General features: G+C 32.4%; 1 protein-coding gene across 1 annotated transcript; it reads left to right on the top strand.

Moving 5' to 3' along the window:
• The first annotated feature begins 1,806 nt into the window (after positions 1-1,806).
• Positions 1,807-4,752, top strand: LOC131638761 (B3 domain-containing transcription factor VRN1-like). Its single transcript, XM_058909307.1, has 7 exons — positions 1,807-1,863; positions 1,960-2,344; positions 2,863-2,957; positions 3,047-3,320; positions 3,774-3,845; positions 4,309-4,370; positions 4,453-4,752. The coding sequence occupies exons 1-7, from the start codon at positions 1,807-1,809 to the stop codon at positions 4,687-4,689; spliced, it is 1,182 nt and encodes a 393-aa protein (XP_058765290.1). The 3' UTR covers positions 4,690-4,752.
• Positions 4,753-12,110: the final 7,358 nt, after the last annotated feature.

Below are 12,110 nucleotides of genomic sequence, written 5' to 3' on the forward strand. Positions count from 1 at the left end.
GGAATCTTTGAAAATTGCCTTCATCCCCACAAACCCCACTCCTTTATAGCTCTGAATGAGCTCTAAAGGATAACTGATCCTCCCGAAGCTCCAATGGAGTCCATATGAGTCCATTCCACATCCTTCGCGCCCCAAAATTCTTCAGCCGTCTTCAAATTAAAGCTTGATAACTTTGTTTCCTGAAGCAGACACACATCTACTTTGCCCGATTGATTCATGAATCCTATCCCCTTCCTCTTTATTATGCTACCCCCTCCTCTTATATTAAGAGTTACAATAATCATTTCAGACTATTAATAACCGCCTTCCTTACAAACATTCCTTCCTTGTCTCTCTTCTCCATCACTTCAATTTCCTTCTGGATTGCCTCCTCAGGATCCGCACAAACTATACCCAACCTTAGAATGGAGTCTTTTATCGTCTTTGCCACCAAAAACTCCTTATTAATCTTCAATCTCAAATTGAAGTGGGCAATATCAGAATCTGTCATCGATTCAAAATAGAGAATCGTGCCACCTAAGATATTATCCTCTTCGTCTCCCCTCTTCTTTGATTCTGGATTTTGACATAGAAATTTGGGTGCAAAATTAGGGTTCAAACATGCGAAATACGACTGTTGGATATCGGGCCTTTCAACCTTTTCTCCTAAATCCTTTACATCTCTAACCTTCTTGATTTTGGGCCTAACTTTTTTAGATTTTGAGCAGGCCTCAACAAAAGATAATAAGCCCATTGACAGAGGCCCCACTATTGCTAAGCCCTTATCAAAATCCGATAATACTATTTAGTACAGATAGCATAAAGATTTCCTACCAAAAATAAAACTAAATTTATAAAGCAGTGGTGTATTTTTTGCATAAAACTTTTATAATCCAGCATTGCATCAAACTAAGATAGTTAATGGATGAATAACCGACATCAATTTTATTATTAAGCATCAACAGCAAATAGAAATTTATCATTAACAATGTCATTATTAGATTTAAAGAATATGTTAATAGTACTCCTTAGTCCTTTGATCAAGTACAGAATTGAATGTGTAAGACATACAACTTCAATTCAGCATTATGATGCCTACAACACTGTCTCTTATAGCATACTCCCTACTACGTCTCATAAAGTTTTGGTTACCAAGTCTTTTGTTGAATGACCTTAAAAAAACACGTCATCAATTACTTGAAAATTGGAGAACCCAAGGCTATGAATTAGAGACGGGAGATTTTGTGTCAAAAGATTTTTAACACTCTAAGGGATGTTATCATAAAGTAGTATAAATCCATTCTTCCCAAAATCCTTGGAAAGTTACAAGTATATAATAAAATAATAATATATTCACCTTTTTCGTAAGTGAATGAAGGTGAAATTTTCACTTATTTATGTAAAACATATATAGTTCAATGAGTTTAAAAGGTTGGAAGTAGTTTTAGTTTAGAAAGTGTATAAGAAAATGTTTACTTTTGTTTCTTTAACTAGACCAGCAGAAATAAATATCAATAGGAGTATTTAAATTTCACTTTCAGAGATGAAGTGAATTCGTATAACCATATGAGGTAAGCCCCACCCACTCCCTCACCCAACATTCTCATTCTATAATATATATTTAAGACAAATTTTGTATAGTAATTACATACTATGTTTTTTTTGGAAAATTGAGGCTAGACCTCACCAACCACACACCAATAATAATTTTATTTATATTTGGAAAGCGTTCAATCAATCAATCAAAGACAAACCCGGCAACAAAAGAAAAACACAAAATCACCATATCGGCTTCTCAGCTCAACTCAACTAACAAGCTTCAAGAACATGGCAATTCAACAGCGTCCCAGTTTTCATAGAGTAATAATGAAGAATAAACAACTGGTATGTATATCTTTCATTTTAGTTTATATATACCATTTTATTTATGTATAACATTTTGTTTATGCATGTTTATGTTTTTGAATTCATGTTTTGCAGAGAATTCCAAAATCATATGTTAAAAAATATTGGAATGGAACTTCAAATCCAATATTTCTTAGACTTCCAAATGGTGTTCAACAGAAAATATTTTGGATAGAGCGTGATGGAGATATTTGGTTTGATAAAAATTGGAAAAATTTTGCTAAGAATTTTCATTTTGCATATTTCTTAACTTTTAAATTTATAGATGAATCACACTTCAAAGTTAAGATATTTAATCGAAGTTGTTTAGAAATAAATTATTCTGATATAAGATGTGTAGATGAGGTTGATGAGAGTTTAGATGAGAGTGAAGAAGTTGCACTACCTAAAAAGAAAAAAAGTAACAAAAGAAAAAGAGAAGTTGATTCAGATTTGAATACTACCCAACCAAAACATGCAGGTGAGTTCATCTATTTTTTTTCTTTCAATTTCATGCTTAATTTTTTGCTTTAATAATTTCAATCTCATCTTTTTTTTTTTATTCACGTTTTTTTTTCTTTTTTTGTTAGATTATGATTTTTAATTTATTTTCATCTCACACATTATTTTAGTTTATTTTTTAATACCAAAATTATATTTGCTATACACCGTGGCTTTGATCTTGAAAGAAAAAGCTTTGAGGTCTTGATCATAATCAAATTTTAATTTATGTTAAAAGTTGTCTCACTTTACTATTATTTTAAAAATGTTTAAGAGAATATAGAAAAATATGAAAACTACTTTAATTGGATGAGGAAAAATGTTCTATGATTTATTATTCATATGTTTTAAAAATGATTTATTGTGATAATAACTGTAAAATAGTTACTTTTTTTCTGGAAAATTTTCAAAACAAGTTAATTTCACGTTTTGAAGGTTAAATTTACTACATGGTTTTAAATATTGAAAATGGTTTTTTCCCTTAAAATAATTTTGTAGGTAAAAAGAGATATGCTAATAATGGGAGGGCTAATAATGATAGTCCATATTTTGAAGTTACACTGAAACCATCTTACGCTAAAGGCTATACGTTGGTATGTATTCTATCTAAAATGTCTATTAATTTTGGCTTTAGTTCATTTGTATGAACCACTAATAAACCATGATTCATGAATTTAAACAGAGGATTCCAGTAGTGTTTTCGAGAAAATATTTCAAAAAGAGTGCAAGAAAAGCAATGATAAAATTTGAGAATGACATGGCTATGGAAGTGAATATTGAGTATAATGCTGACAATAGAGGATTTAGTATGAAACGTGGTTGGAAGAAATTTACAGAAAAATATAATTTAAAAATCGGTGATGTTTGTAAATTTGTGATGACTCAAGATCAACCACTTTCATTTTCTATTATCATTAATCGAGTCAGAAAGGAAAAGAAACATAAATTGTTTTCAGGTATTTCCTTTTTTTTTCATTCATATTTTGTTTGTTTTATATTGGTTAAAATATTTTTGAATTATGTTTGATTATCATCTTTCATCTATATTATTTTTTTTTTCAATAAGAAATGGAATTAAAACGAAACAACCGATACAACCACACCAATCTACCTCATTATACAGTTTAGAGGTAAAATGTTCCAGACATGGAAATTATAGGACACAGAAGAAATCTTAACTGCTCTAAACCACTTCCAAGAGGATAGCACAATCGCACTGACACATTCGTCAAAACTAAACATGCCGCCCCTAAACACTATGGAATTCCGCATAATCCAAAAGTTCCACACTACCGCCATCCAAATAATCCCTACAGTTAATCTTTCGTCTAAAACCTTAATTCCGCATAATCTTTCATCTATATTATGTTTATAGTCTTGGTGTTTTTGTTCATGAATGGGTTATATAGGTGTATCTTCTAGTGATACTACCGTTGCAAAGAAAAAAAGTGTGGGAGAAACTTCTAGAGGAAGATCAAAAGGTATATTGTTCTAACTCTTTATAAAAATGAAATCTTATTAATGTAAAGATTTCTTAAATGTTTGTAATTTTAAATAGTTCTCTTAAATATTTTCTTTTGATTTGACCTTTACCCTTATCAGTAATTTATATATTTTTAAACTAAAAAGTTTTTATATTATATAGTTAAACTTTAGTTTAAAAATTTCCATAAATTTTAAATAACGTGATTTTTAAATTAGTTTTAGCTATGCTTGTTAAGTTTTAAATAATTTTGAATTTGTGATAGGGCTTTCAAAAATATATAAGAGTTTAAGGATTCATTTTTTTTAATGTAAGAATCTAACAAGAGATTATTGATACATTCAAAGACAAAATATAAATTTTGAACAGAATGATATATCTAAAAATTTCTAATAAATTGAGCACTTAGTTTTTAATAAAAAAATTAACTATTATTTGTTGTCACTTGTGTGTTTATGCAGGTTCTAAAAGTCGTAATGTGATGAACTCGTCATTTAAGCTTCTTGTGAATTGTTTATATCCGGTATGACTAATTTCGTAAATAACAGTTACCATATATAAATATATATAAATTTACATATATAATTCATTTTTTGTATTTGTAGAATGTTCCAAAGGAGCTTATGAATGGGCCAAAACAAATTGTAAAGCTAAATATGAAGGGAGAATCATGGTTGGTTAAAGTTAATTATTATCCGAGTATCAAGCGATGGAGGTTAAGTGGAGGTTGGTCCAAGTTTAGAAAAGATTGTAGGGTGGAGATAGGAGATACCTGTCTCTTTGAGTTGACAGATAAACAAAACATGGTGTTTGATGTTTCATTTGTAGGAAAGAATGCATGAGTTGTTGAGTTGTTTGATATATGTTTAGCACAATATATTTATGTTATGTTCTTTTTTTATGTAAGCGGCTATATTTTATATTATTTTAAATAGCACTAGCATATTAATATTTAGATATTTATATGTATGTTTGTTATGCTTTTTGGACTGCTTTATACTTTAAATTCATCTCCATCTTGAATCCTTTAAAACATGGCTTGAATATGTAAATATATCATATTTTAATTTTAACTCTTATATATATATATATATATATATATATATATATATATATATATATATATATATATATATATATATATATATATATATATATATATTGTGCTTTTGTCATTGTTTTATTGTTTCTGTCTTTTTAATATTTATCTAATGTTAAAATTAGTTTCCATCATTTATACACACTTTGATTTAAGTTCTACAACATATTTTGGTAAAGCCTACATTTCAAAATGCTTTAGAAATATTTTTGGAATAAGTAACACTTGCAGTACCACCGGTAACGTTTGATAAATGTTGTAAATATAAGTCAAGCCAACACTTTATTTTGGGAGTGCAAATTTTTTCTTTTCATTTTTTTTGAGCAAATAAGAATAATTTTATTCCAAAAAATAGGCGTTTAATACAGGCCGATCTAAAACGATCCAGGCAAACAAAAAGACAAAGAAAAACAAACACCTAAAAGACAACTAAGTGTCAAGATAGTTGCAATAGGCTGCCAGCTTTGGTATTCTCTCAATTATCCACTTTATGCTTTGAATAATGCTTTGGCTAGACAGATTCACATTGTTGTTATCCTGGAAAATCCTCTGGTTTCTCACCATCCACATAGCATACACTACTTCGGCAATAGCTATCTTCAGCAACTTGCTTTGACAGTTTTTCCTGCTAGCAACTTTGCAGATCCATTCGCTCTCCAAATCCCACTGTTGAGGGCAGTGATCAATCTTGAGCCATTTCAGAATATGAGTCCATATGCTCCTAGTGTACCTGCAATCAAAGAAAAGGTGTTGACAGCTTTCATTCCCTTCACAATAGCTGCACTTGCCATCAGTATGCACCCCGATTTTATGCAGCCTTTCCTTTGTCATCAATCGGTTTCTGCATACAAGCCAAAGAATAAAAACAGCTCTAGGTCTGGCCCCATTACCAAAAAATAATCTTCTCCAAGGTACAATAGGTTTGGTCCCCTGTAACTCTTTATACATCCTTTTAGTCTTATACTTCTGTTGCAACTCAGCCTCTTTCCAAGCCTCAGTCAGTCGCAAAATAATACCATTTTTGAACATACTTTTCACAATCCAGGAGCTCTGTTGTGGGGGAGCAAAATTATCACACTCCTTACCTTTCATATAATACATATGGATCCACTTAATCCATAGCTTATTAGTTTTGGCACATAGATTCCAAAGATTTGGCTATGGTGGCTTTGTTCCACAAACTCAGATCTATCATATTTCTACCTTCAGCCGACACAGGATCACACAAACTACTCCAAGAAACAGGTGCTTTTTTAGAAATTTTTTCCTTTCCAGTCCATATGAAGCTTCTACACAAAGCTTCAACATGGTGAATGACCTTCTTAGGCAGTGGAAAAATCTGCATCCAGTAATTTGCTATGGAGAACAACACACTCCTGACCAATTGTATCCTGCCTGCATATGACAAAAGCCTATTGCACCAGTGGTTCAGCCTTTTTGTCTTTTTCTCGATTAATGGTTGGCACATGTGTATGGTAAGTTTTCTGCTAGCCATGGGAACACCTAGGTATTTAACAGGGAGGTTACCAATTGCAAAACCTGTCATCTGCTGGATCATCTCTTGAGTATCCTCCTGCACTCCTCCAAAGTAAATCTTACTTTTGGGATTGCTAGCCATGAGCCTTGTGCTGGCAGAAAATCGGTTAACTTTCTCCATCATGAGCTGAACTGATCTGGCATCTCCCCTGGTGAAAATAAGTAGATCATCAGCAAAACATAAATTTGTTATGTGCAACTTATTACATCTAGGGTGAAACTTGAATTGGGGGTTCTGAGCCAAAGTTAGGAGAAGTCTATGCAAGTATTCCATTAGAAGCACAAAGAGGAGAGGGGATATAGGATCCCCTTGCCTCAATCCTCGCTTAGCCTTGAGCAGTCTGGAAGGGTTCCCATTGATAGAGTATCTATATGTGACAGTGGTGACACAAGCATAGATCCACTCAATAAAAATACTGGGGAAGCCTAGCTCATGCAAAACCTTAAACAAGGAATGCCACTCCACCGTATCATACGCTTTTTGGATATCAATTTGCACCATACACCTAGGAGAGATGTGTTTTCTGCCATAGCCTTTGACCAATTCCTGAGCCATCATAATATTATCTTGTATCAGTTTTCCAGGGACAAAAGCTGATTGGCTATCATCAATAACTTCATTCAGAACCTCACCCAATCTTTTGGTTAGGATTTTGGAGACAATCTTGTAGAAAATACTGCAACAAGAGATGGGCCTCATTTTCATTTTGATGGATCTTCTTAAATTGCATATGTAAATCTTATTGGTTTAATGTACAAATTATAATGAAAAACTTTTTAAGTTAACTATTCCATGTACAAGTTCAGATTATTAGATATTTCATCTTGAGTAATCAAAATATATGTAGATATAACTCAAATATTGGCCACTAAATTAAATTAGAGACCTCTTTGTCACAATATAATCTAGATAGAATTCCACATAAGTCGGACAAGTCGGTGCAACAATAAATTGTTATTTATTATTTGTTAGTAAGACCAATTCAATATATCTTGATGCTTGAGATGAAATTTAAAATTATATAGTTTTAATATTAAAAAATATCTTTTTAAATTAATATATTTTAGATTTTTTAGGATGTAAAATATTAAATCATTATAATCAATTTCATTTAACATTTTATTAAAATTAACTAAACTAAATACTCTTATTATTTTAAAAAAATCATAATTGAGAAACAATTGAAAGTAAAATAAAATCACATGCAGAAAATAAATTATCTTCATGACATTAACTCCAAAAGCAGTAAGTACAAAACTTATTAAGCACGAAGGAAGGTTTTGAAACATTAAAAGTGTGATCAAAAATTTAAGTGGAAAAAGAAAAAGAATTTAAACCGAATAAAACTAATTAGAGGCTAATCATCCAATTTCTATGCCCTATTCATTTTTACATAAAATCCTACAGACTAAACCTCGTCCCTCCAAAACATTTTGCAAATTACTTAGGATTTAACTACCACGTTGGCTGGCTGTTCAAATTAAAGTTTGTTTGGTACATAATCATACAATAAGAAAATAAACTTCTTTACTAATCTTGTTAGCAAGTAGTGGTTTATATACATACAATCAAATTATTGTAAGTGGAATCCAGAGAACAAAATCATGTTTACAAACACATGTACCACAAACCACCTAAATAATCGTATGAACAAATTTCTTTTGGCCCATCCAGCCATCAATTCTAAGTTAAATATGCTAATACTTCATGTTAAATATCATTTTAAACATTTAACTTACTGCTATTTTAAACTAAATGTATATTGAGAGTTGTTAATTCATATTAACGTGAAAAGCTTACATGTGTGAATTGTAAGTCTTGATAGATATAGAAAAACACCATAAGTTAATGTGAAATTTTATCACTATAATATACACACATGCATACATCCCACATACAAAAAAGAACAACAATAATAAACTTAAATTAGTTCGAACATTCTTTTCCTTTACAATTTTTGAGAGCTTTTCAAGTATGTAACTTTTTCTCTAGAATCTTTAGAGAGAGAATATAAGTCCGAGGATATACCATCTTCTTTTTATGCGTCAATAAGTTCATCATTTCTAGTATTAAGAGTCAGAAGATCTTTTAAATTTTTTATGGGCAGCAAATTCATTATAACTAGCACATTAAAACATTTACTAATACAAATTACACATTTTAACACTGTTGAGAGAAGGATGTTGTAATATTCTGTATCCTCTTAAATGCATAAATTAAGCTCATATGTGCTCTATTTGTTCTCAGTTGAGATCAACTGAGCTCCTATATGTGTACAAGATGTTTATCATCAATCATAACTTTGTTTTGATGAAGACATGATGACTTTCTTAAATTAACTTGGTTTATCATATCTAATGTCGATTGCTTTTTTTTTTTGTTTCACTAACTTCTCTTTGAACATATAACTTATTAAATTGATTTTGGAAATAATCATATGAAAAATTATGTTGTATTTGAAACATATGTTACCTTGATTGATGTTTTTCTAGCATTCTTCAACTCATCATTCATCTCATGTTCTTTTATGGTTAAAATCTCTCCAATACCTCTAGTTTTTGTTTAAATTTCTTCCATACTTGTTCTTTTTTCAAAGCATCAAATTCGATGCTTTCAAGAATGAATTTATAGAAAAGGAAGTGTTGAATAAATAACTTGAAATATTGAACACATTTTAACCATTAAACTATGCGAGATGAATGATGAATTGTAGAATGCTTGAAAAACATTAATCAATGTAAGTTGTTCTTCAAATATAACAATATTTTTCATATAATTATTGTACTAACCAACTTTGAGAAGTTACATGTTCATTTAGAGTTTAGTGAAATAAGCAATCGACATTAGATTTATCCATCGGTTTTATGTCCAAACTGAGGTGAAAAAGTGTTATACCCGTCGGAGAAAAGTCAAAATCGAAGGGAAAGGCCTTTTCACCATTTAGAATTCCAAAAAGGATCTCCCTAGGGATCAAACCTATGACTTTTTCACATTACCTGCTGGTTGTTTATAAATCGAGGTAAGACCCCAAGACTTTTCATGGCGCCCTTCGTTACCTTGCTTGAAAAACCGAGGCAATACCTCTTTTTCAATCAAGGTAAAATGTGTAACACACGAGGCCGACGAGGGCGGGGTGTGGTCTCCAGTGCACAAGGCATGACAACGAGCGGCTCCTAGCAGCTTGTAAGTAAAAATCAAATTCACATCAGAATGAGAGGGACCTTAGGGGTGTAAGGAAATGGGATTGCATGATTAAAGAAAGGCTTATAAATATTGATTAGTACTACCTATACCAATAAGACGCATCTTATTTTTTGGTAGCCTAACAAATAAGAACTCCATAGTTAGCGTGAAAGACTCTGAGTAGTATTTGGATGGGTGACCTTCTGGGAATTTTCTGAAAAACGTGTGAGTTAGGAAAAAACATGTTGAAAAGACATGTCTTGGTTTATAGGATCGATCGGCAATCTTGAAAGCAGACTGGGTCATTACAAATGGTATCAGAGCATACCACTTCGAGTACGATATGGTTCGGGGACGAACAAGGAAGAAGATAGTGAACATGTAACACCCGAGGCCGACGAGGACGGGGAGTGGTCGCTGGTGCACAAGGCATGGCAATGAGCGGCTCCTGGAAGCTTATAGGTGAAAATCGAATTCACATCAGATTGAGAGGGATCATGAAGCTATGTTTGTATTGGAATGAATGTTTCAAGGAAGACTTATAAGGATAAATTGACACTACCTATACAAATAAGATGCATCTTCTTTTCGGTAGGCTAACAAATAAGAACTCCTTAATTAAGTTTCTTAACTTAGTGTAGTATTTGGAAAGGTGATCTTCTAGAAAGTTTCTCAAAAAGCGTGTGAGTAAGGACAAAGCATGCTGAAAAGACTTGTGTTGGTTTGTGCAGTCAGTTGGTAATCCTGAAAGAAATCTGGGACTTTACAAAAAGGGTATTTTGTTGTAGTGCCATATGTGTTGGATCACTTTGATAGGACCATGCATGATTGAGGCCATTCATTGGACCTTTGGCTAACCTAAAACAGTTTCCCTCAAGACCTGTCAGGTGTGTACTAGCCCGGGAGTCTTTTAAAGTCTCATTAGGCACTTGGTCATCACGTCGACCATAATGAGACGTAAAAAAGTCATGGAATAGTTAAAAAAGTAAACAATAGCACTAAACATTCTCCCATTATTGAAACTTCTCTGGTTTTTTTGACACCTAGCTTTAGGTTTGTAATTTAGAGTATGAAACTTCCCCCTATGGCATTCGAGTGCACTTCAGTTTGATTTCACTTCCTAGGTGAAATTTGATTGTTGAATTTTAACTTCATTTTTCTCATTGATTTGATTTGTTTCTCGTCTTCCTATATATAAAGGCTTATGGACTTCTATGAAAATTTCTCTATCCCTCAGAATCACTTTCTATTTTCTAGTATACTTTCTTCCCCTTATTCAGATGAATTTCTTAGAGCGTTTACCATTCCTTGAACAAAGCCTTCCATTAGGGCCTTAACCTTCACCTTCTTCGTTAAACTCTACTCCTACCAGGTACACTTCTTGCCCTAAACTTATTTCATATCTTCAGTACTTACTTTACCATGGCCAATATAAATTATCATCCAATAAGTTTGTCTTGCAATTCTATTAACGATGATTCCTCTCCTTTAGTTAGAGCAGAAGTGTCTTCTAGTTCAGATTCTTACCACCTAGTCACTTACCAATAAATCCTAGAGGTTAAACTTGTATTTGATTATTCTGAGCCGGAGAATCATTCTAGTGGTTATATAAATAAGGAAGCTTCCATTATTGAGTTATCATTCAACGATATTATCTCTATATGAGCTTCAGCTTATCCTGCTTTAATTACCCTAGAGATAGAGCTCGTTATTTTGAATAAGGAGGAGGCCCAAAATTTAATCAAGACATACCATGTTGCTTACAAATGGGATCTGAGTGATGATGAGGTTAAGGATCATCTAACACGTGGAGCTCAACCGAAGAGTATCAGTTGGCTCAATTCCTTCGAGATCTTTCGAGTTGAAGAGATACCTCTAAAAAGAGTCAAGCCGACTGATGCAAAAAAATATAGTTGGGTGGAATATAAGATATGGGGAACTCCTTATATTTTAAGTAATCCAGTAGCTATAAGTGTGGCTAACATCGTGTCGGCCTCTCCACTGACTGGTCGTTCTTTCTTGTAGAATTAGGCAATAGGATATGCGACACTTTTAAGGAATGCTCCATTCCTTTTTATGAGTGCTTGCTCTCCTAGATAAACCTGTAGCTGCCCTTACCCAAATTCGAGCTGGAGATTCTAAAGTTTTTGAGGGTTGCCCCTGGTTGTTCTTCCATCTCTTTGTCGTAATACATACCTCAAGATATAAGGTTCGAGATCAAGACTTATTATGCTATGACAATATGTTCCTTTGTTCAATCCTTTTTTTCAACAGATAAGGCGATTTTCGGGTCACTTTATACTGATGAAGCCATATAATTTAGAATTCTATCCCACGCTCTATCGTGTTACTACTGGGTCTTCTTGTTCTTGCTTGGATATGTTCCCGAAATATCGTACTAATTGGATCCATTTCCACCGTAAACCTCATTGGTATATTGTCTA

Source organism: Vicia villosa, unplaced genomic scaffold, assembly GCF_029867415.1.
Source record: "Vicia villosa cultivar HV-30 ecotype Madison, WI unplaced genomic scaffold, Vvil1.0 ctg.002408F_1_1, whole genome shotgun sequence".
Taxonomy (NCBI): Eukaryota; Viridiplantae; Streptophyta; class Magnoliopsida; order Fabales; family Fabaceae; genus Vicia; species Vicia villosa.

Coding starts and splice junctions, on each gene's coding strand:
- LOC131638761 (XM_058909307.1), top strand. CDS start 1,807: ATGGCAATTCAACAGCGTCCCAGTTTTCATAGAGTAATAATGAAGAAT. Junction 1,864..1,959: donor TAATGAAGAATAAACAACTG/GTATGTATATCT, acceptor CATGTTTTGCAG/AGAATTCCAAAATCATATGT. Junction 3,846..4,308: donor TTCTAGAGGAAGATCAAAAG/GTATATTGTTCT, acceptor GTGTTTATGCAG/GTTCTAAAAGTCGTAATGTG.